Below are 25,734 nucleotides of genomic sequence, written 5' to 3' on the forward strand. Positions count from 1 at the left end.
CTCGGCCCCCCCCACCCGCCCCGCCCGTGGAAGGGGCTCGAAAGGCAACAAGTCTTCCTCCCGGCTGGCCCTCAAGTCCATCCAGCGTCCCTGGGCTTCCTCTGACGCCCCGTGGGAGGAAGGGGAGAGCGAGGAGGATGCAAGCGGGGCTGGGGGAACGGGGAGGAGAGCAGGGGAAGGGGAAGGCTCCCCTGGGATAAGGAAAAGAAAATTAGCACCTCGGTCTTCCAGGCAGCGCAGCCGAAAGCCAGCCGGGGACCAGCGGTCTCTAAGAGAGGCTGCAGAAGGGGAAGAAGGGGCTCCCTGCGCGCCGTCCAGGAGGAATTTAGGGACCTAATTAAGGACTCACTGCGGGGCGGACGGGGGGGGGGGCGGAGAGTCATCAAGATGTCAGACCCAGAAACTCTCTCCAGGGCTGCAACTGCGCTCTCGGTGTAGGTGGCGGCTGTGCAAAACTCTGGTGCCGCTTTGGAGGGAATTCAGCCTCAGTTTCCCCTCTGTGAAATGGGAAGATCCTACGGGAACAAATGTGGGGCTGAGAACAAAGAGAGCAGCTACAGCGCAGATGAAGAAAAATCCCCGCTGAGCCCGAAGGCACAAAAGGGTGAAAGCAGCTTTTCTCCCCCCCACCTCACCCGCCAAGGGGAAAAGACACCCTTGGGCGAGTTTGCAGGGACGCCCCCTGACCCCGAACTAGGCTGGCTGGGCCCCCAGGGCCAGTGGGCCGCCTGGGAGGCGCTTCGGGCAGCGGAGGCAACGGAGAGGGGCAGAAGGAACCGAGGTGGCGCAGTGGGTAGAGTGCAGTACTGCAGGCCACTTCAGCTGACTGCTATCTGCAGTTCGGCGGTTCAAATCTCACCGGCTCAGGGTTGACTCAGCCTTCCATCCTTCCGAGGTGGGTAAAATGAGAACCCGGATTGTTGTTGGGGGCGATATGCTGACTCTGCAAACCGCTTAGAGGGGGCTGAAAGCCCCATGAAGCGGTATATAAGTCTAACTATTGCTATTGCTATTGCTAAGGAAGGCTTGGCAGTGGGGGCTAAGGCCCAGAGAGCGCCAGGAACGGGGTGAAGGACTCCTGCTGTTCTACCATCTTCTGCAGGGAGCAAAGGTGTCCCCTCTGGCTTGTGGAAACGCCCCGGCCTTTGCCCCCAGGGGGCCCTTTTGCCCTGAGAGTCGCCAAGCGGCGTCCAGAGCTTGTCGGCTCTCTGCATGAAAAGAGAGAAACCCTCCTTCATGGTCCGTACCCCACAGAAGGCTCTTGCTCGCCGTGAGTGACCGCTTGCCAGCGGGCCGAAGATCTTGGGGGCCACCGGCTCGGGCCCCTGGGGGGGCTTGCTTGGCCCAGGTGGACGCGGCCGCCCGGCGCAGCTTCCCCGAACCTGGGCGCAGTGCCACCCGCGGCATCTCCCGCGCATTTGCCGCCCTCTGCTGGACGCGGACGGAAGTGGCCTTTCTCTCCCGGCTGGCTGCGAAGTGCTCGGCGGTCGGTGCCGTGGACTCAGCGGGGAGGCTTCCTCTGCGGGGCTCTCCAGCCTTTCCGCGATCCGAGGGACCCCCGAGGAAGAACGTGATTTTCAGAGGGGAGGACGATTTTCATTAACTTGCAAGACGAAGTGATGGGACACCGCGAAGGAAGGAAGGAAGGAAGGAAGGAAGGAAGGAAGGAAGGAAGGAAGGAAGGAAGGAAGGAAGGAAGGAAGGAAGTCATCCAGATGACATTTGAGCGAGAATCTGACAAATAGTGAAATGAAACGCACACACACACCGCTTCAAAGGCAGTCTACCTTTGGAGGGCAGGTGACGCTTCCGTCTCCACCTGAGATCGGGCAAGGGCTGCCTACATCCTGGGGCTCCTTAAGTTCTCTTATGCTTCGGCGTTTCAACGCTGCCTATTCTCTCTCGTTAATCCCCTGGCTGGTTTTCAAAGGCGACTTGTGAGTGACTTGTGTAGGGCCGGGATAAATGAGCCCTTCTGGGCCCCCCCTTCCACGCGGCCCGGGACGCGCCGGAATTAAGTGAATTCCTCCAGTGCCTCTGAACCCGGGCTGGTTTCAGAGCCACTCACTGAAAGGCCCCGCGAATTGAAAGCCTTGGCTGACTGAGAAGGGCAGTCGCGGCGGGAGAGCCAGAGGCTTCCGCGGCCCAAACGTTACTCCTCCGGAACTTTCCTGAGTTGCCCGTCCTTGAGTCAGCCAGCCGGCACTGCCCTGCCTTGCCAGCCTGGACCCGGCGTCCCTTCCAGGCTCCGGGCTTGCTCGGTCAGGAGCAGCTCGGCGTGCCGCAGCTCCCGTTCTCCCGGCGCTTGTCGGAGCCCTGATCGCTGGGCAGAGGCGCTCGGTGGCCACTCAGGCCGGGGGAAGCCACGCGGAGTCGGGGGGGGGGAATCGTAGGAGGCCGAGTCGGAGGATTGCCTCGGTTTCAGGTTGGGGGAGGCGAGGCGGCGAGTTCTGGCTCAGAAGAGGCCCAGAGGCGACTCCCGGGGCTCCCGACATCTTTCCCCGCAGTGGAGTCTGCGCGACAGGGGAGACCTTCCCCAAAGCGCGCCTGCCCCGTCCGCCACCAGCCCAGGCTGACCGGAGCGGACCCCGGCTCTGTCAAGCCCAGCAAAGCTCCTCCGGAGGTCGGGCGGGGCGTCGGGGCAGAAGCCCCCTTGAGCGGAGGGCTCCGCAGCCAGCACCATGGAGAGCTCCGCCGATCTGGCTGCCCGGGCTCCCTCGAGGGATGCGGGAGGTAGCGGGGCAAAGGGAAGCAGGCTCCCCCGGCCCAGCCCAGCCCTGGAGTACAGCCTCCGGTTGGCCTGGTGAGCAGAGGGCGCCCGTGGACACACCAGGAAGGTGGAGGTGATCCCTGGGGACTCTTCCTGTGCTGGAGGGAGGCAGCCAAGAGTGCCCCCTCCTGGGAGAAAGGAGATGACCTTTCAAACACGGATCGTTGGTAGCACTGAGCACTTCTCATGAGGCAGGGAGTTCCAGGGGTCAGAGAAGAGAAAGCCCTGGTGCTTTTGCCCCCAGGATGGGCAGGGACCTGAAGAGGACGTTCCCAGCACTCACACGCCACAGCCACTGCAGCCTCGGCTGCGCTGCTGCTTGCTGATGTCTTACTACTTCCCTTATTTTCAGCTCTTCTTTGCCTCCCCCTCACCCACCCCTGCCCCAAATCGACTTTGTGAGAAATGCATCAAACCTGGAAACGGGGTGACCTTTTGGCTAATGGAGGCTGCCTAATGAGCAGATGCCATCAACCACGCTCCTCCCTGAACATCCCATTCCGCCCCCATCCATCATGGCTAATGCGCCTTCTCTTCTCCCCCTTCAATTCTCGGCCAAAGGAATAACTCTCTGGTCTAATTAGGCAAAGTTACGCATTCAATTAATACAGTCATTATGCCTTAATGAATGCGGGTGAAGGCAGACAAAGGTCTTGCCAGCAAGGGCCCCGTTTCTCCACCCCGACCCCCTCTTCCAGCCACAGGGAGGAGGCTGGGCACAGCCAACCCCCCCCTGCCCACTGAGGGCCAGGCACCGGCCAGGCCTGCCCTCCCTTATTAGGCCCCTCCCTGCCCAGGCCAGGCCAGAGGGAGGGGCCAAGCTACCCAAGGCCTCAGTTTCCCCTCTGGCGGCGGCAGCAGTGCCTGGCCCGGAGGCTCAAGGGGGGGGGGGGAGAGTAGCTGTTTGGCCCTTTTCCCCTGCAGAGTTGTTGTTCCAGGAAGGAAACGGGGGGAGCAGGCAGGCGATGGGAAAGGCGGCAGGGGGACAAAGGCCGGGCAGTGGCAGCGCACAGGAAGTTTCCTTTCGTTTCCTTTCTCCCTCGTGGCCGGCTTCCTTCTACACCAGTCAGCAACTGGGGACAAAAGGCAACAAACAACATCTGCACCTCCATCATGAAAAACTGGCAACCAAAGCCCTGCACACGCCCCACACGCGCCCCAGAGAAGAGAAGCAAATGCCCCCCACCCTTTCCGGCATGGGGGAATTCCGGCATCAACAAGGTGGGAGTGCAGGAGGACAGAAGGACAGCCGTCAATCACTGGGGGTTGAAATGCAGCTGCGGCAGCCTTTGGGCTGCTGCTTTTGGGGGGCCCACCGGCCCCCACCTGCCAAGGCTTCCTTGGGTCTCTTTGGAATTGCCCCTCCCCCACCCGACACCCTTGGCCTTGAGCCAACCGGACCGCCCTCCCTGCGCTGGAGCTCTCTGGGTGAACGAAAGGCCGATGGACAGCAGGCTGACCACTGAGCGCCTTTGTTTGTGAAGACAGAGGGAACCGGGACCTGCAGTGAGTCACGAGAAGCTGCTTTGCCTGCCTTCCAAGTGGGGGAAAGTCCCGTTTCTGGAGCTGTTTATTTAGCTAAGAAAAATCAATGTTGATCAAAGATGTTACAAAACCATGTTTGTCACAAGGACGTAGAGAGAACATGGCTTCCCCCCCTTCTCTGGGTCTAGAATACAGGTTAGCTGATGAAACCATCAAGATGAGTTTTGGGAACGAAAGGAGGCGAGGCAGTGCAGAATTCACTCATGGAACTCCCTGCCACAAGACATGGCAATGGCTAAAGGGAGCGTGGCGACTGCTGGCACAGGATCAGCCTCTGGAAGGCTCCGTGCTTTGGGTCTGGAGAAAAGGGCCTGTTCTCAGCAGAGCATGTGGAGACAGTCTGCACCCCCCCCCCAAGCCAGGTGTGGAACCTACGGCTCAGGCGTGGCTGAAGACGCCTCTTGGCAGCCTCCCCACCAAGGCTTTGCAGCACCAGCCAATCGCCAGCTGGCCTCTGGCAGGTATATAAGGAGAGGCTCCCTTTCGTCACTCTCCTTCTTCCCCTGCAGATTTCAGCCATCAGTTGGTGTGCGTGTGTGTGTGTGTGACTTGTGCAATCAGCAGCTGGCTGGCTTCTCCTGGCAGCAAGTGAGGGGCTGCCCGGCCTTATCTCCGGCCTGTTATAAATAGCCTGGTGCATGCCAAGCGGGCAGCACAGGATGGGGTCTCTTGAGCAGTGATCTGGGAAGGCAAAGGGAGGCCCAGAAACCCCCAGGCTGGTCGGGGCGTGGATAGAACCATTGGAGGAAGGAGCCAAAGTTCAAAAAAAAAAAAAAAAACCCCGAGCGGGACGGACATTTGACTGTTTCCCAAGTCGGAGGAAGGACAGACGCCAGGATGACACAGAAGGCAGGAAAGAGCCTGAAGGAAAAAGTGGCCCTCAGGAACAGTCTGCTGAAGGAAGCGCTGGCAGAACTCCTGGGGACCTTCATCCTGATTGTAAGTATGGCCTCCCCCTCCCTCCCCCTGTGCAACATTGGTGGCCCCCAAACCAGGCGCAGCGAGGGGGGGGGCTGGAAATGTTGCTCAGAAACCAAAGAACACAGAAATTCCTGTTGCAGCTTGTCAGGCAGTTTGTGAAGAAGACCCAAGTCTGTTTCTATCCTTCACCCATTGCCCCGATTGCCTTGGGGGGGCTCTGCTACCTGGAGGGCATTCTCTCTGCATCCGAGCTGGTGCCCGGGGCGAGATGTGATCGGGCTTACAAAGCAGAAAGAGAGGAAGGGAAATGCGAAGAAGGGGTGCTGTGCCTAGGCCACTTCTGGCTCTGGCATAAAACCTGATCCCTGCCATGCTGAGGTGGGGGGGCGCTCCATCAGGAACCAACCATGCACAGCCCCCTGAGTGCCAATGCAGCTCCCTTCATTCCTCCTCGTGTCCCTCGGCAACAGATGTTAGGTATGCTGGAGAAGAGACGCCAGGACCTCCCGAGGGCTTATGGGGCTCTGGTTGAACTGCTCACTAACCAACCATCAGGCGGCAGAAAGCTGGACTGGCATAGACTGGGCTGTTCCCGTGACCGCCCCCTCTCCGGCCGCTGCTCCCAGCCCCTGCCAGGTGGCAAGACCTTGAGTTGCCCTTGGCCAAGGTCGGCCCAAGAGGCAGACGGCGTTGCTCAGGGGTGCAGCTACCATCCAGTCTGTGCCATGGCTCCGTGAAGACAGGGTCTCCTGGGACCTTGAGTAACCTTCTGCAGAGCTTGCCCAAGACGGGATCCCGAGGGCTCCGTGGGAGAGCTGGAGTTGCACAAGATGTTGCAAAAGGAGCTCCTTGGAATAAAGAACGCTGGTTATTCTAAGCTAATCCTGAGTTTCCTGTTAGGCACAGAGCTCCTAGCTCTGCACATTTCTACATTTCCCTCAACTGCTCCTCAGGTGAACCAGCCACAGCACAGGGGAGCAGCCCTTCCCCCTCTGTCGAGATGCCCACTTCCATTAGGATCTCATCCCAGAACTGGACACAGCCACGAAAGGGTGAAGCTACAGGCTCGATTCTGACCTTTGTTTGAAGACATTTATTTGCTTTACTAATGTGTGGGAGGCCTTCCCTTTCAGCCTTGCAGTTGGAGGTACAATCATAGCTGCACCCACAACAGGATCAAGGGGGACCAGATCCAAAGTCCAGGTTGTGGAAGTCCCCTTTGGCCCTTGGCAGAGGCTCGCTTCTTCAGAGACCACCATGGAAGAGTCCCGGGGGACCTGGTGGCTCTAACAGGACAGCTGACTTGGCAGCTAAAGGGCATCTCTTGGTGTGGCTTGTCCTCCCAAGCAGCCCCCTCCCCTCCCCTGCCAGCCCTGGGAAGACCCCCCCTCTGCTACCTGAAGGCAGACCCTCCTTGTGGAAAGTGCTTTGCAGTCTTCCTGCTCGATTCCACCATCAGCTCTCAGCAGGAACCGTCTGGGTCACGAGAAAATATGGAGGGGGGGCTCCTGCCCATTGCAGACCTCGCTCTGCCCAACTGGCACCCAATTCCCAGTCTTGGGCTCCCAATGGGCCAGAACCTAATTCTGCAGCCTGGTCTCCACGCCTCAAGGTCTTCCGAGCGGCCTCTCTGGGGAGCCGGTTTCCAGGCCAATCGTTTCCCGGATGTCTTCTTGGCTCTTTCCAGCACAGGTGACCCCTGATGACCCCAACCCCAAACAGGCACCAGGAGACCCCGGGGGCTGCCAGTCAGTCAAAGGTTAGCCAAGCAGAGGCCGGTTTATTTGCCTTTGCTGCCCCCCCCCCCATGTCCAGGAGAGAGAAAAGGGGGGAGGGGAGACGTTCTGAGACAGGAAGAGCCCAGGAAGATGGGGCCCAGAGGGGACGGGAGCCTCCTGGGACTGGGGTGAGCAGAAGACCTCCAGACCCACACCAGCCATGCCGCTGGGCCTTTCCATTGGGGTGGCAGTTGGCTGGCAGAATCTTCCCCCTACCTGCTGGGCCGGAGGCTTAACGCTGGTTCGATCTGGTGCTCCTTGGATGGCAACTTGATGCCATTGTTTCCCTCCCATTTTTGGTGATTTCACCCTTGGAAGGTTCTGTTTTAACTTGTTGCACAAGGCAACGTTCCTCTCCGCTCGGTTCCTCCCGCAGACGGGCCTGTGGGTGAGAGCAAAGGCGGATGGCGCATGAGTGGTGGGTGGATGAGGAGCGGACTGAATGCCTCTTTGATTTGATGCCACTCTGCTGACAGCTTAGTGCCCCCAGGGGGAGTTTACTAATCCCCAGTTTTGGAGATTCCACCATTTGGAGGGTTCGGTTTTAACTTGTTTCACAAGACGAATCAAGGCAAGAGAGAGAGAGAACGCACCACTGCCATGCCCGAAAGGAATTGGCCCTGCCGATGCCCAGGTGGTGCATCTGCCCAGGAACTCATGGCTTGCCCAAGTTGCCAGCTTTCTTCTCGCCTCTCTTGGTTCCTTCTCTCAGTCCAGAGAGAAGCCCGTCCCTCTCAGCAGCGCCTTCTGCCACACCTGTTTGGCTTGGTCTCCCAGTCTCTGCCCTCTGGCCCATTCCAAGGCTGGCTCCGGGTCCAATTAAGGGGGGGATGGGAAGTGCTGGGGAAAAAGCTTGCCAGGGTGTGGCCCAGGGAGAGCTGCAAGAAATCACTTCTCAGCATCAGAAGAGACACAACCCCGAGGCTGCCTTGGCATCGGCTTTTATACAATCCGGGTGGAATGCAGGCACACAACTTTCCTTGGGAAGCCCGGAGGACACCAGGATATTTGCCCAGAAAAGGTGGCTCAGGTCGCTGAAAGGAATTATGGCCACCAACACCCCCCCCACCCCCCCAGAGGACTTGATAATTGCTCCAAAAGTTGGGGGAGATGAAGTGGGCAGGGTGGAGGGGGGCATATGTGCCTCCCACGTGGCTCCTCTTGCTGATCTCCATCAAGGTCCTCTTCCTGACTCCCTGCAGCTCCAAACCATCCACTTCTCCTGTTAGGCAGAGGGTGAGTTGGGGGCCACCCGGAGGTCACCGTGGCTTCACTAGGAGGAGAACCTTTTCAGCGCCTGCTCTGGCATCCTGGGAAGCTCCGAATTCCATATGAATGTATCAAATTACAATTACAATGTAGGGCTGGGATGCTCAACTCCAAATCCTTCCCTTCCCTTGAGGTCTCCAACAGGGCAGAGGGGCCTCCCCCCCCCAAGGCCTCTTGGTCTGCAGGGACCCCAGTGGAGGAGCTGAAGCTCTTCTGGAGGGCCCCAGCGCCTGATCCTGGGTGAGGAGATGGAGGAAAGAGAAGCCTTTGCAGGGGAAGCCTTTCATCCCCAAGGAGCCCACCAGGAAACGGGCCGCTATTTTTATACAGTGAAGCAGGGGAAGGAAAAGAAGGGCCGATTGGTCACCAAATGACAGTCACACATCCACATACGCCAAAGCCATCCCATAATACATCATAATGGTCTATTAACCAGTTGCTCCTCCTCGATTCCCATCTGTTGGCAAACCTTCCCTGCTCCCCCTGAGGGCCCTGCTTGCATAACCAGAGAGTCCCAGGCGCCTCCGGTCAGCTGGTCAGCATAGGAGCCCCTTGTCTGCAGGGTTTGGGGGGGGAGCCCTCTGGCCCTTGCTGGCTGCTGCTAAAAGAAACGCTACTTCTTGCAGGAAAAGACAAGGCTAATCTAGACAAATGCTGCCTGGACAGCGAGATGGGCAGCAAATAAATACGATAAATAGATCGATAAAGTCAACCCACAGCTTGCAAAAAACGCCAGTTACTTCTTAATAATGAACTAGTTTTACTCTCTAGCACAGCCTCCTCCAAACGCCCCCAAAGTTCCCTCTCTGCCCCCCTCTCCAGGGACTCAAAGAGGAGAGCCCTCCCCTCATGGAGCGGACTCTCTTCTCGGGAGGGGGTGCACACAGAGGGCCAGGGAAGGGAAGGGCAGGTGGGGGGAAGGCTCTGGAGAAGCCCAGGCGCCTCCATTTCCTCTTTCATGGAGGAAGTTCCCTTCGGAATCTTGTCTTTCCTTCTGGAGGTCCTGGCTGAAAAGCTTCTCCCTCACACACACACACACACACACCCTTCTCAACAAAAGCTGTCAGGCTGACGAAAGAGGCACTTTTGAACTTTAGACGCCACGCCCCGTTTTGCCTAATGGCTTTCAAATGATTTAATCCTCGTGACTGATTAAAAGAGAAAGAATTTAAGTACAATATGGATAAAAAAATCCATATTGTCTTTAAATATATGTCCATCCCATAAAACCCCAATGGAACCACTGCGGTGTGCCTGAGAATCTGGACCTTTTGTTCGCAGAACCATTAATCTCCAGCCTTATCTGTTAAACAAAAGAGGTTTTCCATCCAACAAATATTTGTCTGACAGAAACTATGCACAAAAATTATGGCACCTCAGAGCACTAAGCGAAGATATGCAAAAGGTGCTCTATAGTCTTAAAATTCCTTCTCTCCCTCTCCCCTCCCTCCCTCCCTCCCTCTCTCTCACACCACACAATCTATGTTCAGATGATGCCACCTTCATGGCAAGAATCCACCCCTAGGGATGAGGGGCCTGTTTCCCACAGAAAGAAACAGGGGCACCTCTGGTGGACGGGAGATAGAAGAGGTTCCTGACGGACAAGAGTTGTTGTGTTTTGGCCCAGCCACCCAGTTCCTGCGAAGGAAGAGCTCCAGAAGGGCCTTTGCGCCCTCTGGGTGAGCAGGCGAAGGGCCCTCCGAGTGAGAGCTGGGAAGGCCCAACTGCCCGGCTGGTGGGCAGCTCCTGTTCTCACCTGTCTCCTTCTGAAACTACAGGCGCTGGGCTGCAGTTGCGTGGCACAAACCGTCCTGAGCAGGGGGGCCCTGGGAGGAGCACTGACGATCTCCGTTGGCTTCGCCATGGCCGTCACCCTGGCCATCTACGTGGCCGGAGGCGTCTCTGGTAAGCTGATATTTGCCACCCATCGGTTTGGGGAAAGGAGGGATGGGCCGCTGCCCGGTTCTTTCAGCTGGAGCTTCAGCCCCTCGCTCAGGCCAGGCCTTCCTTCCCCCGAGGGTCCCAAGGGCACCAAAGCGTGGGGGTGGTTCCTGCCGGGAGCCCCACCAGCCCTTGGCCAGAAGAACAGGCTTCGGACGTGCTGGTCCCAGCAGGGGGCGGGCGCCAGGCTGGGTCCCAGATTGGGGAAGGCAAGTCGGGCAGACAAAGGGGCTCCAGAGGGCACCTCGTGAAGGCTGCAAGGGCCCCCAGGAAAGCCCCCGGTGCAGGGAGCGATTGTCTCTGTGAGCCAAAAGGTCTCGTGGCCCAAATGGAAACAGGGGAGGGGGGTTTCAAAATCTCTGCCCCGTTTCTTTCCTTGCCTTTTGCAGAGAGAGCTGGAGACAGGAGAGGGGCAGAGGGGGGGGGAGGCGCTCAGCTCTCCTGGCCTTGCATGGTTTCCTTATCAGAGAGGAACAGGCCCTGCAAAGGCTCCCCCCACCCCCCCAGGAAGGCAAGATCTAACTGTGCCTGCAACCCAAGAGGTGTTTGGGGCCGGAGGGGAGGAAGGGGCCCCGAGGGCTCGGTCGGAGGAGCCTCTGCTTGGCTCGGCCTCCTTGGGACTCCAGGCCTTGTGGCAGATGACACTGGATACCTACATTTGGGGGAGGGGATGCCGGGAACCCTCCCCTGTGATTGGAAGACGGTGGCTGGGCACCTGCAGATCTAGTGATCCTGAACCTGACTGCAGCAGCCCCGGGTCATCCCTCGGCCACGACCCCCGTCTGCCCAAACTGAGCCACCGGTGACCCCGGAGTGATTTCTGCTAATCTCTTACTCATCCTTCTTGATGCTCTTCCGAAATCAACCATTAACCTTTGGCCAGGGCTTAAAGAAAGGAGAGGAATAATTGGATTCCATAAATAAATAATCAGGCCTTGAAGCCGAGAGAGCTTCGCATCTCTCAGGTGATGGACACAGATATTCTGGTCAAGCGGGCAGTGGGGAAATTGGGTGGTGGGATGCCCTTCAGCTTAGACCTCCCCCCCATGAAGACCAAGCTGTCCTGAGGAGTCCTAGAGAGCATCTTGCAAGCATCGACCCACCCCACGGCCTGGGCAGCGGGATAGTCCAGCATAGGCTCTGGGATGAGAGCTCTGGGACTGCCCTGCCTGTCCTGGGCTGGGGGCTTAGCTGAGCCCATCTTCCCGGGAAAGCTCCTTCTGACCCAACCCAAGACCATCACCTTGGCAGCCGATGCCGAGCAGAAGGGATCTGAGGGACCAAGAAGGGGGCATCGGCCAGCCTCTTCCTCTCCTCCTCCTCCTCCTCCCCCGCTAGGTGGTCACATCAATCCAGCCGTCTCCTTCGCCATGTGCCTGACTGGGAAGATGAAGTGGGCCAAATTCCCCATTTATGTCCTGGCACAGTTTCTGGGTGCCTTTCTTGGAGCTGCTGTGGTCTTTGGCATCAACTATGGTGAGTGAGAGCCTCCTTTGCCCCAGCTGGCATTTTACACAGGAACCCAAAAACCCCAAATTAGGTGACTTTTGCCCCAGACGGGCCAGAATTTGTGGCCACATTTGTGCCCCGTTTGGCCATTACGGAAACCCCATGGAGGCCCTGGGGAGCAGAGATCTTCCCGGCCCCCGGGAGCTCCTGCCTGAGAAGCCAGTTTCCCACCCCTGAACTGGCCATGAGCAGCATCCCATTTTGGAACCGGTCAGGGGCTTCTCCACATCTGAGCAGGGCGTCCGTTCCTGTTTCTCGCGAAACCCGTTCCGAGCGCCCCTCCCTCACGACTCGGCTTTCCTGTGGCAAGGCGGGTTGCCCCTTCCCTCCCCCAAGGCTGCTGCCTGTCGCTTCCTCCGCAGACGCTCTCATCTTCTACACGGATGGCAACTTCACTGTCGGAGGGGCCAACCCCACAGCACACATTTTTGCGACTTATCCTCAGGAATATTTGTCCCTGACCAACGGCTTCGCAGATCAGGTAGGGAGCAGGCAGGCTGCTTGGGAGGGCGTCCCACTTTTCTTCTCTTGGGAGGGGCTGAGACTTACCCTGAGCCCCAGGAAGGGGCAGGACCGAACCTGGGGCTCTCTGAATGCCAACACAAGGCACCTGTGTGGAAAAGGTGGCATCAGGGCCAAGAGAGGCTTCCCATCTTCGCCTGAGGGGCCCTGCCTCCTGTCCCATCCCTCCCCGCAGCTGCCTTCGAGGGCTGGGGGCAGCCTGGGGTCCATCGGGGGAGAGATGAACCCCTGGTCTTTCTCTGCTAGATGCTGTCCACGGCCTTTCTTATCCTGGGGGTCTTTGCCATCTTTGACACGGACAACTTGGGGGTCCCGAAGGGGCTGGAGCCCATTGCCGTCGGCCTCCTCATCATACTGCTGACCTGTTCCATGGGCCTGAACAGTGGCTGCGCCATGAACCCAGCCCGAGATCTGAGCCCCCGCCTCTTCACCTACCTGCTGGGCTGGGGGCCTGAAGTCTTCACGTGAGTCCCTTGCGCTGGGGCCCCTGGGCCACCAGCCATTTCCACCCCATCCAGAAGGGCTTCCATGGGGGGGGGCGTTAAATTGGCCGCCTGTTCCCTCTGCCCTGAGGGGGGCTGGGGGGCTGTGCAGGAGGGTCTTGCCAGAGGTCCCCCCATGGGCCTCCGTGGAAGGGGAAGACCTGAGCGTGGCCCAGCTGGGCAGGCTGGGGGGGCTCCCCTACAGCTGGGACAAAGTCAGGAAAGAGCAGGGCGGGCGCAGAGTCTCCCGCGGCCTCGTAGGTCCAGCTCGGCCCGGCCTCGCCTCCCCCCGCGGGCCGCTGGGGGGCGCTGCTCTCCGCGGAAGCCGCCCGTTGAGCCAGCGCGTGGCAAGGCTGCCATCTGGCGGCCAATCCCGGCGGCTGTTTTCCAGCAGAGCGACCGCCCAGCGCCTCTCTTTGCTTAGGCGTCCGGCCCTTGGCCCGTCGGCGGCCCGTTAGCTCTGCCTGGACGTCCGTTTCCAAATGAAGGAGACTTTGCCGACTGAAGGGCTTAATTCTTCTCCTCGGAAGCCTCAGGAAGAGGGAAGAGGTCGGTGGGTTCTAGGCAGAAACGCGGACCCCAAGGGGTCTGGGGGCTAGTGAGGACTAAGCCGAGGTGGTGCAGTGGTTAAATGCAGCACTGCAGGCTACTTCAGCTGACTGCAGTTCGGCAGTTCGGCGGTTCAAATCTCACCGGCTCAAGGTTGACTCAGCCTTCCATCCTTCCGAGGTGGGTAAAAGGAGGACCCAGATTGTTGTTGGGGAGCAATATGCTGACTCTGTAAACTGCTTAGAGAGGGCGGAAAGCCCTATGAAGCAGTATATAAGTCTAACTGCTATTGCTTTAAGCACCCCCGAAAGCAACTCTCTAAATCCCTGGTAATGAAACCTGCCTATTTCTTTCCCCCCCTCCCCACAGAGCCGGCAATAGCTGGTGGTGGGTTCCCATCGCCGGCCCCATGGTGGGGGCAGCCCTGGGAGCTGCCACCTACATGCTCTTCATCGGGATCCACCACTTCCCTCCCTCCCCTTGCCAGAAGACGGACGCCCTCCACGAACACGAACTGGCCCACCTGGAGGAGGGGAAGTAGGGCCCAACGAAGCTCCCAGTCCGTCCCCCCCAGAGGACCACAAGAAACGCCCTCCCAGAAGACAAGTGGCAGGAGGCCACCCTCAGGAAAGCTACTTTCCAATCAGAAAACGATTCATTGACATCCTGCGGGCCTCTGCTCCCCCTCCCCCCCCTCAAGTCTTGAACCTCCACCCCCTGCAAACAGCAAAGGGCGTCTGGGGAAACCCAGGCAGCGCCTCCCCTCCACCCCCAGCCTCCAGTGCTGGACCCCCTCCCCTTGAGCAGTCGGCAGAGCCGCTTCCACACCTGAGTTTGAAAACCCGCTTTGGCTTCAATCTGGGCAGCTGGAGGAGAGCAGCACCCAGAACCAGCTCAGCCTCCTGGGCACCGAGGTTCCCCCAAGGGCGCTGCCCAGAGAATGGGGCTTCCTGAGCTGTTGCCAGCCATGGTTGCTGCCCAGGGAATGGCTGAAGGGGGGGGGGGGCTTGTGGAAAAGCAGGCTGCCTAGTAAAAGTGGCAGGCCCCTCTGCTGCTCCCCCCCCCCACGCCCCCTGGAAGCCTTCTCCCCAGCCGCAGCCCAGCAGTTGCCAACAAAGCCACAACCTTGACTCAGGTGCGGGAGGACGCATGTTTTGGAGCTCTGCAGGGAAGTCCAAGGGACCCTGGCCAGAGAAGCCCAAGGCAGAGGAGAGGGCAGCTCCGTGAAGTGGGGGTGGGTGGGTGGGTCAGCAGCAGCAGCAGAGAAATCCGGGGGGGGGGGGGGGCTCTGACAGAGAGAAGCCCTGAGGTGGGCTAGTGAAGAGCATAGTTTAGAGGAAATCGTAGTAGAATAATAGGGAGTAGCAATAGTAGCAATTGAGTAGTATGGAGTATAACATAATGAATAGTAATGAGTATAAACATTGTCAGGGTATGTTGTAACAGGGACGTCCATAGAAACAGTATAGAGAAAGCAATAGAATGGAATATAGGAAGTTGGGTCACTTTTATTAGTTTGTTTTTACCAAATAAAACCACTTCCCAACCCTCCCAGACCAGGGACAGATAGGAGCTCCCCCTACTCCAGGCCTTTAGTGTCTCTTGTGGGTCAAGGAATGGGGTAGAATTTAAAAAAGAACCTTCTCTTGCTTATGCTCACGCACACACGCATGCACGCACACATAGGCAACGCAGCATTTGTCAGGACCCCCAAAGGAACAGATCCGGAACCCCCAGCCCAGCCCAGCCGCCTCTTTCTTGTCAAGCCGATGGAGCAGCTGTGGCTTCAGCAAAGGTGTTGGATGCTGGATTCGAACTGGCTTCTTCGACTGCCTCCAGCCCCAGGGTGGAATTCTGCCTTGTTCCAGAGGGACATCCGGAGGGACGGTGAATAAAGAGCATCTTCTCCCAATCACGATGCCGGGGTCTTCTTGGGAAGAAATGGTCTCCCTAGGAGGGCTCTGGGTCTGCGTGTGTGCGTTCCTGTATGTGTGTGCGTGCTAGTGATGCCCCCCAGGGGGGCATCCAAGGAAGAAGCAAGGGGCATTTGCAAGCACAGAGAAATGCCCCCTCTGACCCATTTGTCCAGAAGCCAAGGGGCCCCTCCCTTCTGGTGGTCCCGGTCCACCTCTTGAGGGCCCAGTGAGCCAAGCTGGCCAGCGAAGGGAGGGTGCCAATCCACAAAGCCCACTGCCCCCCTCCAGACTCCGGGGAGCCAGGCTCTCTGCCCCTCCTGCCCGCGGGTGGTGTGGACGGTGATGCCGGCCTGTTCAGCCCAGCAGATCCCCTTGGATTGGGCCCCCCCGATATCAGAAGGCGGGTCTGGTTCTGTTTGAGAAGTCAAAGGTGTCCCTGGTTCGACTCCCTTGTTTGCTTTGAGTCTTTGCAACAGGGGCGAGTGCCCTGAACCCCCCCCATCAAGCTGCCCTTTAGCCCTGGGCTCTTCCGTGTGTCTCTCCAACTGGTCAAGGAAGCCGGTGCCGGCTCAGCTGCTGCCCAAATGCCACCCCCCATCCTAGTTTTAGAGATCAGTAACACAGGTGGACGTACAGGTGAAGATGGAAGGCACCCTTAAAGCGGGGGTCATGAGTCCACGGGGGGGGGGGTAGTAGCTGAAGCCAAGCGGTAATGCTGGGAGGGGGAGCTGGGAATCCTGGGGGCCTGGGGAGATTTCAAGAGGATGGTCAAAGCGGGTGCAGAAAAAGTATGAGAGGCAGGTGGGGGAGGGGAAGCCAGACAAGGGCAAACAGCAGGTGCCAAAGGGCATGTTGACCAACCGGACAGGAGAGGCGCCCAGAGGAGCCGAAGGGCTCCCCTCTCGTGCCCCAACCAGCTCTGAGCCGCTGTGGGGGGGGACGCCAGCCCCACCTTCTCTTGGGCGGGAGAAGAGGGGCACCACCTCAAAGGCTGCCCTCCCACCTGGCCTTGCGCAATATCTCTGGAGAAAAGTCAATGAAAGCAGCAGACTTTCTCCCCCCCCCCCCACTTTCAGGGCTGCTTTCTCCGTCTCACCCGCCCAGGGACGCCCCAGGGACGGGGGGGGGGGGGAGGGGGAAGCCTTCTAGGAACCAAACACGGCTTGATTTGATCTGAGAGTCGATTTGTCTAGGGGGGCACAGAGAGAAACAGACAATTCCATGCAAAAGGTTAATCATTAATGAGCTGCTAGTCCTCACTACTTACTGGCGACAAGAGGGCCCCTTCCGTCCCTCCACCCCTGGGAACCAGCTTGGCCTGGCGTCTGTGGGCAAAGGCGCCATGAGAAGCCGCCTGGCCCTTCCGCTGCTGCTCCTTCTCTGCGTCCTCCTTGCTGAAGGGAAGCCCGAGGGCAGGAGGGGGAAAGGTAAGCAGCAGCCTCTGGGACGGGGCTCATCTCCAGCAGCCACGGGGAGACTGGGCAGAAAGTCAGGCTCAAACAGCCCCCCTCGCCCCCCCCAGCTTCCACGAGGCAAGGGGGCTCTTGGTGCTCCCCATCCAGAGAACAGGAGAGGCCTTGAGGGGGCTGACTCCCCCCCCCCCCGCCCAGAGTGGTTAGGAGCAGCAAAGGCTCCTCCGCATGAAGAGGGAGCCTGGCACATTCATCCAGAGGGAGGGAGGGAGGGAGTCCAGCAGAGATTCCCTCCACCTGGTGGGAAAGGGAGCCTTTTCTCCCGCCCTCGATGGCAGCTGGCAGGAGGGAAGAAGACTTTCACCTGCGTTGGCCTCCTGGATTAGCAGCAGCCCATCCCACCCCCCACCCCCCAACAGCCCCTTCTCTAGCCTGACTCCCTGGCATGAGCCTCCTTCAGAGTCCCTGGTTCCCTGGCTCTTCTTGGCCATCAGCTGCTGCCCCACCCTTTGGGGCATGGATCCTCCCTGCATTTATTCACCAGACCCAGCTAGGAGAAGGCCCAGCCGAGCCTCCGATTCCATTCTTCTCCTTGGGAGGAATCTCTTGCTCCCCTCCCAGATATTGGGGGTGGGGAACGGTAATCCAGGTCCCCCCAAACAGGGAGCAGAGACAGACTCTCTGCTTAGCCCAGATGGCCCCACATCCTTCTCAATCCCCCAAGGCCGTTTGGGGCAGTCCGGCACAAGGTTTCCTCCTTCCCCAGCGCCAAGAATGGGAAGCTCCTTCGCCAGCAGCCACTGGAAGCCACCCGGGACCCCCGAGCCCAGACCGGCCAGTCCTGGGTAGCGAAGGGCTCCCCAGCCCTTCATGAGGACTTTGGACACCGGCCCGACAGGCGGCTTTTATCTCCGGACACGAAGGAGTTGCGGTGTTTGCTTAGCAGCCGCACTGAGGATGTTGATTTGGGCTCCCTTTCAGGCAGGGATTTGGAGGGGGGCAGCTTTGTCTGCGGCCGGAAGGATTAAGAAGCAAACTATTATTTTATTTTATTTTGGGTGCAAAATAAAAGATAGCAACACTGCAGGACTAGTTGGAAATTTAAACTGAGGCTGGGGCTGGAGGAAAATTAATTTCCCCCCTTCGTCATTTCTGCGAATGAGGATATTTCAAATAAAAGAAAACAACCAGCCCTCTTTGTTGGGGCTTTGAAAGCAAGCAGACTCCCCCCCCCCCCCCGGCACCCACTGATTAAACAAACCCTCAGTCTCTCCATTTCCAGCCTGGGCCGAGGGGAGATTTGGTGCTGGGGTTCCAAAAGGCTGATACTGGGGTGGTTGTGGGAAAGATGCGGGAAGCCCTGGCAGGATTTCTTCAAGGGCCCCCGCTGCTTCCTCATTCTGAGCAGCTGAGTTGTGCCAGCCTCCCCCCCCCCCTCACGCAGGGCACCGTCTTCCCGGAGCCCCTGCAGGGCCTCCGTGCCTCAAGAGCACCCCACGTTTCCTGCCTTGGCTGGGTCTGTTTTCAAGGTCAGCTGCAGGTCCTGGGTGGAGCCTTCCAGGAAGCTAGCAGAGGAAGAAGACGGTGGTTCTGGGTGGCAAAGGCAATTAGTATATCAAGCCCCTTAATGTGCCCTCCAGACCAATCTGATTAAACAAAGGGTCTTTGATATGATTTTTCCAAGCCAGCCCTTTGAGGCCCTAAGTGAAAATGATCTCCCTTGGGAGCAGATGTTGGGAGCAGATGTTTGCTGTGAGCTTTGAAGGACAATCGGCTGCCCTGAGAGAGGAGGCTACTGCCCAACCTGCTATTTCCCTCTTTCCTTTCAGTCTCCATTTATTACAAATCCCTCAGATAAGAAATAGAGGCCAGAGGTGTGTGAAATATTTGCCTTGGTTAATTATGAATGGGACAATTTAATTTCTTCCTGAGTCTTCAGGCTTTGCATTCAATTATCCTGGACCTACAAATAAAAAATGCGTGGGAAGAATTCACCCTAGTTAATTATGAATAAAGGGGTTTTAAACACAATGCAAAAGCCAGAAAAATTTGATGAATAAATAAACACAGCCTGCACCCTTCCTGGATTAACAAATTGGCAGAGAGCAGAAGCAGCTTCATCTTGGCTTCTGGCTGCAATGGAGACGATCCTTGCTGGCTGGGGGTGGAGCAGGAGGCTCAGAATTGGGGACAGAACCCCAGATTCCTGCCCCCCCATCCTGAGTTCTGCTGGCCTAATCCCAGGGGAAGAGCTGGGGAGAAACTGGGCTTGGTTGGCACAGCAATGGCATTGTCCTGGGAGGTGAATCTCCTTGGCTTGGGCTTCGCCTGCTGGAGGAAGAGCCACGGCAGGACTGGGCAGCTGCGGAGCTAAGAACCGAGCCAGAGGTAAGTCGTGAAGGGGTTGCCCAAATCCAGCAGCCAGTCAACGGGGGGCCGAGCGGTGCCAACGCCCTTTGCTGGCTGTCTCTTCCAGGCTCCCATCGGCAGCTGCTTCCCGTGAGGAGAGGCTCTTCCCGCTTTGAGGCCAAGTTCCTGCTGTATTCCAACAGGGCGGAGCAGGGCTGCCTGATTGAGCCCGGCCAGGAGGAGGCGCTCAAGCAGTGTCCCTTCAACGCCTCCCTCCCGCTGGTGATGATCATCCATGGGTGGTCGGTAAGGGCTCTCGTGTCTCGGGAGGGAGGGAGGGAGGGAGGAGGGCTTGTCTTGCTGCCCCCTCCGTCTGTTCCTTGTCTCCCCCTCCCCTGGGCTGGAGGGGCCGTGCATCTGCCACGCGTGGTCCTGAAACACGGCCCCCCTCCCCTTGAGGGGTTCACGAGGAGGAACATGACTCTCTAAAAGGAACAGCCCCTCCCCCACAACGTGTCCCCACTCCCCTGGAATTGTGGCCCACATCTCGCTCCTTTCGAGAGAGCTCCTGCAATGGCAGAGGGGCAAATGGGACGTTGGAGGGTCAAGGCTGCCTTTGCGGGTGGGCTGGCATCGTCCACCCAGGGCTGTTGGGAACGGAGAGGTGCCCTGGTCTGCTGGCACACTCTGGGCAATCTGCAAGGGGGACGTTGACCCCCAGGCCAAGGCGCTTCCCTTCTCCTCCTATGGCTGCAGGTGGACAGGACACTGGAACGCTGGATTTGGAAACTGGCCGAAGAGCTCAAAACCCAACTGCCTGACACCAACGTCATCATCACCGACTGGCTCTCTCTAGCACACGCACATTACCCCATTGCGGTGCAGAATACGCGGGACGTCGGCCAAGAGATCGCTCGCTTCCTGGAATGGCTGGAGGTAAGCAGGCAGAGGAGAAAGGCGGAGGTGGCTTACTCAGGAGGACGGCCCTCCAGCTGGGGAGAGGGCAATTGCAGCCACAGTTTGCCCCGGTGGGCCGTGTGGTCACAACCACGGTGGCTCCCATGGACCAGCTCGGGCCTCCTAGGCCTCTGGGCCGGCTCAGGGGACTGCGGAGCTTCTCACCGCTTTGCCTTGGTCCTCCACCCATTCCCCCTTTTCCAGGAAACCGTGCGGTTCCACCGGAGCAAGGCTCACCTGGTGGGGTACAGCCTGGGGGCCCACGTAGCTGGCTTTGCCGGCAGCTCCATGAGAGGCAACGGGAAGATTGGCCGGATCACCGGTGAGTCCATCAGCCGGCATCAGGGTGAACCCGGCCGTTGGGCAGCTCCATTGGGTGGGCAGGACCGGCCATGGCCTTTGGACGCGGAGAAAGGAAGGCAAAGATGAGGGGGAGGAGGGCGGCTCCCGGGCTTCCCATAGAGCCACAAGCTGGGTGGGAAGGAGCATTTCTCCCCGGAGGCTCTACTGACCAGCTCACAGGGCAGCTGGCTCAGCAGGGACTCAGGCGGCAGCTCGGCCCCTCCCCACACTCTAGCTGGCTCCAGGGAAGCTCCGGCTGCCCTCCTTTCCCAAAGCCCGGAGGTGGGTTCTTTGGCCAAGAGCTGAGGCTCCTTCCTGGGCCGCATTTCTCACAAGCCTCCCTGGGTCTCCCTTGCAGGCCTGGACCCTGCCGGCCCCCTCTTTGAGGGCATGTCCCCCACAGACCGGCTCTCGCCAGACGACGCTGACTTTGTGGACGCCATCCACACCTTCACCCAGCAGCACATGGGCCTCAGTGTCGGCATCAAGCAGCCTGTGGCGCACTTCGACTTTTACCCCAACGGCGGAACTTTCCAGCCTGGCTGCCACATCATGCACGTCTACAGCCACATCGTGCAGTACGGAATCACAGGTGGGCGGGGGGCGCAAAAGGAGGCCCTGGAGTGGGGGGGCGCTTCCAGCTGAGTCCCTCAGGGCCGGCAGGAGCCCCGAGGCAGAACCCGGAGTGGAAGGCAGGCAGGCCGCTGAGCAGGTCAGGGCAAGGAAGCCAGAGGCTCTGAGCTTTAACCACTGGGCCTCTTTCTCACTTCTCTCTCCCTCACTGACTTGGCCTTCCGCCTGCTCTGCCTCGCCAGAGTCCTGGGAGGAAGCACCACAGATGTCCGTGGCCAGTTCCCCCTGGAACCTACAAGGGGGGGGCTGGGAGGGAGGGTCCTGACCTTCCATGCTGTGACAGCCTTCAAGTCAGAAGGAGAGGTTGTCTCTGCTCCCAGATGGCCAAATGGGGGTCTCCAAGCAGAGGCCGCCGTTGTTTCTCAGGCAGGGCACTGCCTGGCAGGCCAAGGGACCTGGGTTCCTGGGGCTCTGGCAATGCTGAGTTTGCTGCCGACTCAGGATGCCAACCTAGGCTTGAAGAACCTCTTGATCAGTAGATGGCCCCTCCCAGGCCGCCCGTGGAAAGGTTCACAAGGAGGGCAAAGAGGGTGGGGGGACTCTGGCGGCAGCAGCTGGAGAGGAATGGGCAATTCCGCAGCTGGCGGGACTGAGAAGCCTCTGAGCTGCTCAGGGCCTCCTTCTGTTTCCCTGCAGGGCTGACCCAGACGGTGAAGTGCGCCCACGAGAGGTCCGTCCATCTCTTCATCGACTCCCTGCGGTACAGCCAGAAGCAGATCACAGGCTATTGGTGCAAGAACATGGAGATGTTTGACAAGGGACGCTGCCTGGACTGCCGGGCCCACCGGTGCAACACCCTGGGCTACCACATTCGGAAGGCCAGGATCCCTGGCAGCCAGAGGCTCTTCCTGAAGACCCAGCCTCAGATGCCCTTCAAAGGCGGGTGGAGGAGGAGGGGGCAGTGGTGGGGCAGCCCCAGGGGCTCTTGCAGATGGGCTCCGTGTGGGCTGTAGAGATTCCAATGGGCCCCAGAGGGAAACAGGCTGACCACAAGGCTGGCCTTATCCCAAAGGAGATGGCCAGCCCTCTGGGCGAGATCCTGCCTTTGGGGCCGGACAGCTTCATCCGTGCCAGCGGGGGATGCCAGGAGCTCATGTCTACAGCCCTTGAAACCCCAGGAAAGGCAGGGGAGCCCCTGACCCGATCTCTGGCCCCTTCCTAAGCAGACGGGCATACCTGGCTGCTCAAAATGTTTCGGAAAGATTGCCTGGAACAAATGACCACAAACTACCTGGAGGGATGCCCAGATTGCCAGCGGGGCAGTGGCTGGTTGTCCACGCAAGCATTGAGGGGGGCTTTCCTCTCCCGAGGCCCAGCCTGCAATAGCAGTTAGACTTATATACCACTTCATAGGGCTTCCAGCCCTCTCTAAGCGGTTTACAGAGTCAGCATATCACCCCCACAGTCTGGGTCCTCATTTTACCCACCTCAGAAGGATGGAAGGCTGAGTGAACCCTGAGCCGGTGAGATTTGAACCGCCGAACTGCAGAACTGCAGTCAGCTGAAGTGGCCTGCAGTACTGCACCCTAACCACTGCGCCACCTCGGTTCTTAGCCTGCCCCACGTGCCTCCCTTGCCAGGCCTGGCTGTGCTGCGGAGGGAAGAAAAGACGCCTTAAGCTCTCCAGAACAAGCGTTGCCTTTCACAAAGGCTAACAAGAAGGACAAAGCAGCTATTATTTTAGGCTCCATCAAGTGACCTGCGATTCCTTTCTCTGAATGTGGCCAAGACCACGAGGGCAGCTGAAGCAAGAATGAAAAACTAGCACCAGAATGCCCCTCCCTCAGTCTTAGGGCAGGCTGCTGAGAAGGCCCTGGGTGTTCGGGTCAGCCTCCCCACACAAGCGGCTGGTGTGGGCAGAGGCAGCTCCGAAGCCCTGCCCGCTCCCTCTGCAAAGAGGCCAGGAGGCTCTCCTGCCAGATCTGCACCTGGCTAAATTCTGAGGACCTTGAAGCCGGCAGCCTTTGCAGAGGCCCCACTCTGGCACCCCCCAGATGTGTGGGTGCTGCAGTCCTGTGGGGCAGTCTGGCCAGGAAACGGAGCCCACCAGAGTTGGGGAGGCTCATCTGAAAGGGCTGATGGGGGAAAGCCCTGCCTGCAGAGAGGCTCAGGGTGTAGATGTTGATCAGGGAGACTGAACTTTCTTCAGAGAGAAATAAAGGGGGAACTGAGATGTATGTATGTATGTTGTGTCTCTGTGGAAGTAAAAACTCAGCTTCCTCTCCTCTCCTCTCCACAGTTTATCACTATCAGTTTAAAATCCATTTCATCCACGAATTCCAAGAACCACGAATTGATCCAACGTTCACTATCTCGCTGACTGGCAACAAAGATGACGTGGAAAATCTCTCCATCACTTTGTGAGTTCCACACTTTGCCCAACGGGGCTGGTGTCCTAGGCCTTGGCACAGAAGCCACGCTTCACCTCAAGCCAGGTGCCTTGGCATGTTTCTCACCGAGGCTCATTTCCTCAAAGTGCCCCTTCATGGGGAGACAAAACGGCACCTGCGCAGGTAGCAGCACCTCTATAGCTTCTCCTCTCTCCCGGGATGCAGAGATCCTGGATGTCCACACCTGGCATCCTTTCCGCTTCGACCTCTTTGGTACTATCCTCCATCCACAGAGTCTTTTTGCATCATTCTCCTTTAAGTCAATAAACCCGAGATCCATCAATCCTCTTAGTAACGCATGTCTGTAATCATTGAACACCCCACCATTTTAAATTGGGAAATTTGCCACCGGTGCTGCTGAAGTGGCCCCTGGCAGAGGCCGCTTGGTGGAAGAGCCGAACACAGACAGGCGAAGCCCCAGGCGATGGCTCTGAAAGGCTTTCTTCTTCTCTCCGTCAGAATCGAAGGCATCACTCAGAATAAAACCTACACTTTCCTTGTTCCTCTGGATATTGATATTGGAGAGCTGATGATGATCAAACTGAAGTGGGAAGGGACGGCCATCTGGGAAAACATTTGGGACACTTTCCAAACCATCATCCCTTGGAGAAAGGGGGACCGTCGGCCAGGACTCATCGTGACCTCCATCCGAGTCAAGGCGGGAGAAACCCAGCAGAAGTAAGTGGGCCCAGACCCCTGCAAGAGGGGCTTCCTTCCCACAGCCAGGCCCAGCAGCAGCAGCAGCAGCGTGGGAAAAGGGGCTCAAAACCCCATCATCCTCTTTGTTTCACAGCTCTCGGGCTGCCCTTGGCCGGGCAGAAGAAACACACTCTTGGCTTAGTCATTCATTTTTATCTCTTTTTTCTTTCTTTTCAGAATGACATTCTGTTCTCAGCGGGTAGATAATTTGCACCTCTATCCAGGTCACGAGAAAATGTTTGTGAGATGTGAAGTCAGTTCCCAAAAGCTGAGATGAGAGTATGGATGATAAGCCGGCGTCTGAAAAAGCTGCTCCGGAGGGGGGAGGCGTCTCTCCTTAGAAAAAGGAAAGAAGAAAGGAACCCTTTTTTTCTACAGACACACCAACGTGAAACCTAAGAAAAGGGATGGATCAGGATGTACTGTAAACTGTATACATTAAAGGTTAGATTGAGTAAACAAATAAAAAGTGAATAAAAAGCTGAAACTAAATCGGCCTTGTGCAGAAAGACAATTAACAATCCACATCTTTGGACTAAATTATTATTTTTCCTTGAAAGGGAGGTTAGGCTGTTAAGACGTCTGTAAGATTAGTCTGGCTGGGTGGGTGTGAATCGCTATTATTTTGGCTATGCTGGCTTTGGCAGATAAGAACTGGATTCCAAAAACATTTGAACGGATAATTCTGATGCGCAAACACATTTGCAAAGTAAGGTCAAATACTTTGTTAAAAAGGAGGGTTGAAAAAGCAGGAGTTCTGAAGAAGAGACGGCTTCATCTTGCCCGAAGGGAGCCCTGGGGAGGGACCAGCTCCCTTGGGAAAAGCATTCCGGGGAAGCTCCACCCGAGCTGAAACCTGGGACTGAAGCTCTGAAGACCATCCTCTCAGTTAGGAAATGAAGAGAGGGGAGGGGGCTTCTAGGAGAGGCCCAGCCAAAGGCTAGCAAGCACCGCTTTCAGAGAGTTTAGGCTGGCCTGGCTAAGAAGGGCTGCGCCACACACTTGGGGGAAGGAGAGGCGTAGCTGCATTCCACATACGCCCGTACCCCTCCTCTGCCATATGGCACTAACGTATCTTACATTAAATATTTCGCAATCTGCATCTCTTGCCGACTGCTGTCCAGAATTCCAGGATAATAGCAGCAATCTAGTTGCTAGAGTGCAAAGAATATAGTAGCTGTGCAAATTTATATTTTCCGAAAGGTGAAGCAAAAGGCTTTATCTTCCAATTGGTTTCTCCCTTTTCAATAAGAGTCCAGCCACAGGAGCTGCCTTGCCAAGCCTGCCTTTCTTAACAGCTCTCTTTCCCCTAATGTTGCACTGAGTCCCGGAAGAATGTGGGCGGTGGGGGGGACCCACAAGAGTAAAGCCCCCTCAAATGCTGCTGTGCCCACCTGATCAAAGCACTTCCTATTTTGGGGAGTGTGGGAATGCTTGCAAGAAATGGCTGGGGGCCCATTTGGGTGGTTGTAGCTGCCCTTTTTGACACACCTGTGACGCCCCCCCATCCCCCGCCATCAGAGCAAACGAAGAACCGGATTTCCCGCCTCCCTTCCGGTCCGAAGGGGGAGCATTTGCTGAGCCACAAGGATCCCCTGCAGGGAGCAGGAAGGACAGTAGGCAAAGGGCTCCGTCAGCACTCCTAACTTGTGACTGAGGAGCCAGGGAAGCCACGTTCCCCCCCGTTCCGAAGGCCCCTCAGAATCCGGGGTGTCCCCTTTCCCGGGGTGTCTCGGGGGTGAAAGGAAAG

At 58.0% G+C, this 25,734-nt stretch overlaps 2 protein-coding genes across 4 annotated transcripts; both read left to right on the plus strand.

The window, feature by feature from the left end:
* Positions 1–4,801: 4,801 nt before the first annotated feature.
* Positions 4,802–15,198, plus strand: AQP9 (aquaporin 9). Its single transcript, XM_032232683.1, has 6 exons — positions 4,802–5,254; positions 10,062–10,188; positions 11,563–11,700; positions 12,096–12,214; positions 12,502–12,719; positions 13,656–15,198. Exons 1-6 carry the CDS (start codon positions 5,153–5,155, stop codon positions 13,825–13,827), a joined length of 876 nt encoding a protein of 291 aa, XP_032088574.1. The 5' UTR covers positions 4,802–5,152; the 3' UTR covers positions 13,828–15,198.
* Positions 15,199–16,344: 1,146 nt separating this feature from the next.
* On the plus strand, positions 16,345–24,476 carry LIPC (lipase C, hepatic type). Of its 3 annotated transcripts, none has more exons than XM_032232671.1 (9): positions 16,346–16,629; positions 19,091–19,269; positions 19,720–19,899; positions 20,125–20,242; positions 20,621–20,854; positions 21,532–21,774; positions 23,135–23,255; positions 23,745–23,963; positions 24,162–24,476. In XM_032232671.1, exons 1-9 carry the CDS (start codon positions 16,545–16,547, stop codon positions 24,259–24,261), a joined length of 1,479 nt encoding a protein of 492 aa, XP_032088562.1. In that variant the 5' UTR covers positions 16,346–16,544; the 3' UTR covers positions 24,262–24,476. The 3 variants fall into 3 exon arrangements, with proteins under 3 accessions (XP_032088564.1, XP_032088562.1, XP_032088563.1); XM_032232672.1 differs by having other exon boundaries at positions 16,542–16,629; positions 19,167–19,269; XM_032232673.1 differs by lacking the exon at positions 21,532–21,774 and having other exon boundaries at positions 16,345–16,629.
* The last annotated feature ends 1,258 nt before the right edge of the window (positions 24,477–25,734 follow it).

This window comes from Thamnophis elegans, chromosome 16 (genome assembly GCF_009769535.1).
Source record: "Thamnophis elegans isolate rThaEle1 chromosome 16, rThaEle1.pri, whole genome shotgun sequence".
NCBI lineage: Eukaryota > Metazoa > Chordata > Lepidosauria > Squamata > Colubridae > Thamnophis > Thamnophis elegans.

What these genes read in the sequence shown, in the direction of transcription:
- AQP9 (XM_032232683.1), top strand. Translation starts at nt 5,153, where the DNA reads ATGACACAGAAGGCAGGAAAGAGCCTGAAGGAAAAAGTGGCCCTCAGG. An exon ending in CGTGGCCGGAGGCGTCTCTG is followed by an intron (nt 10,189 to 11,562) that starts GTAAGCTGATAT and finishes CTCCCCCGCTAG; the next exon opens with GTGGTCACATCAATCCAGCC. An exon ending in GGTCTTTGGCATCAACTATG is followed by an intron (nt 11,701 to 12,095) that starts GTGAGTGAGAGC and finishes CTTCCTCCGCAG; the next exon opens with ACGCTCTCATCTTCTACACG.
- LIPC (XM_032232671.1), top strand. Translation starts at nt 16,545, where the DNA reads ATGAGAAGCCGCCTGGCCCTTCCGCTGCTGCTCCTTCTCTGCGTCCTC. An exon ending in GCTTCCTGGAATGGCTGGAG is followed by an intron (nt 19,900 to 20,124) that starts GTAAGCAGGCAG and finishes CCCCTTTTCCAG; the next exon opens with GAAACCGTGCGGTTCCACCG. An exon ending in GAAGATTGGCCGGATCACCG is followed by an intron (nt 20,243 to 20,620) that starts GTGAGTCCATCA and finishes TCTCCCTTGCAG; the next exon opens with GCCTGGACCCTGCCGGCCCC.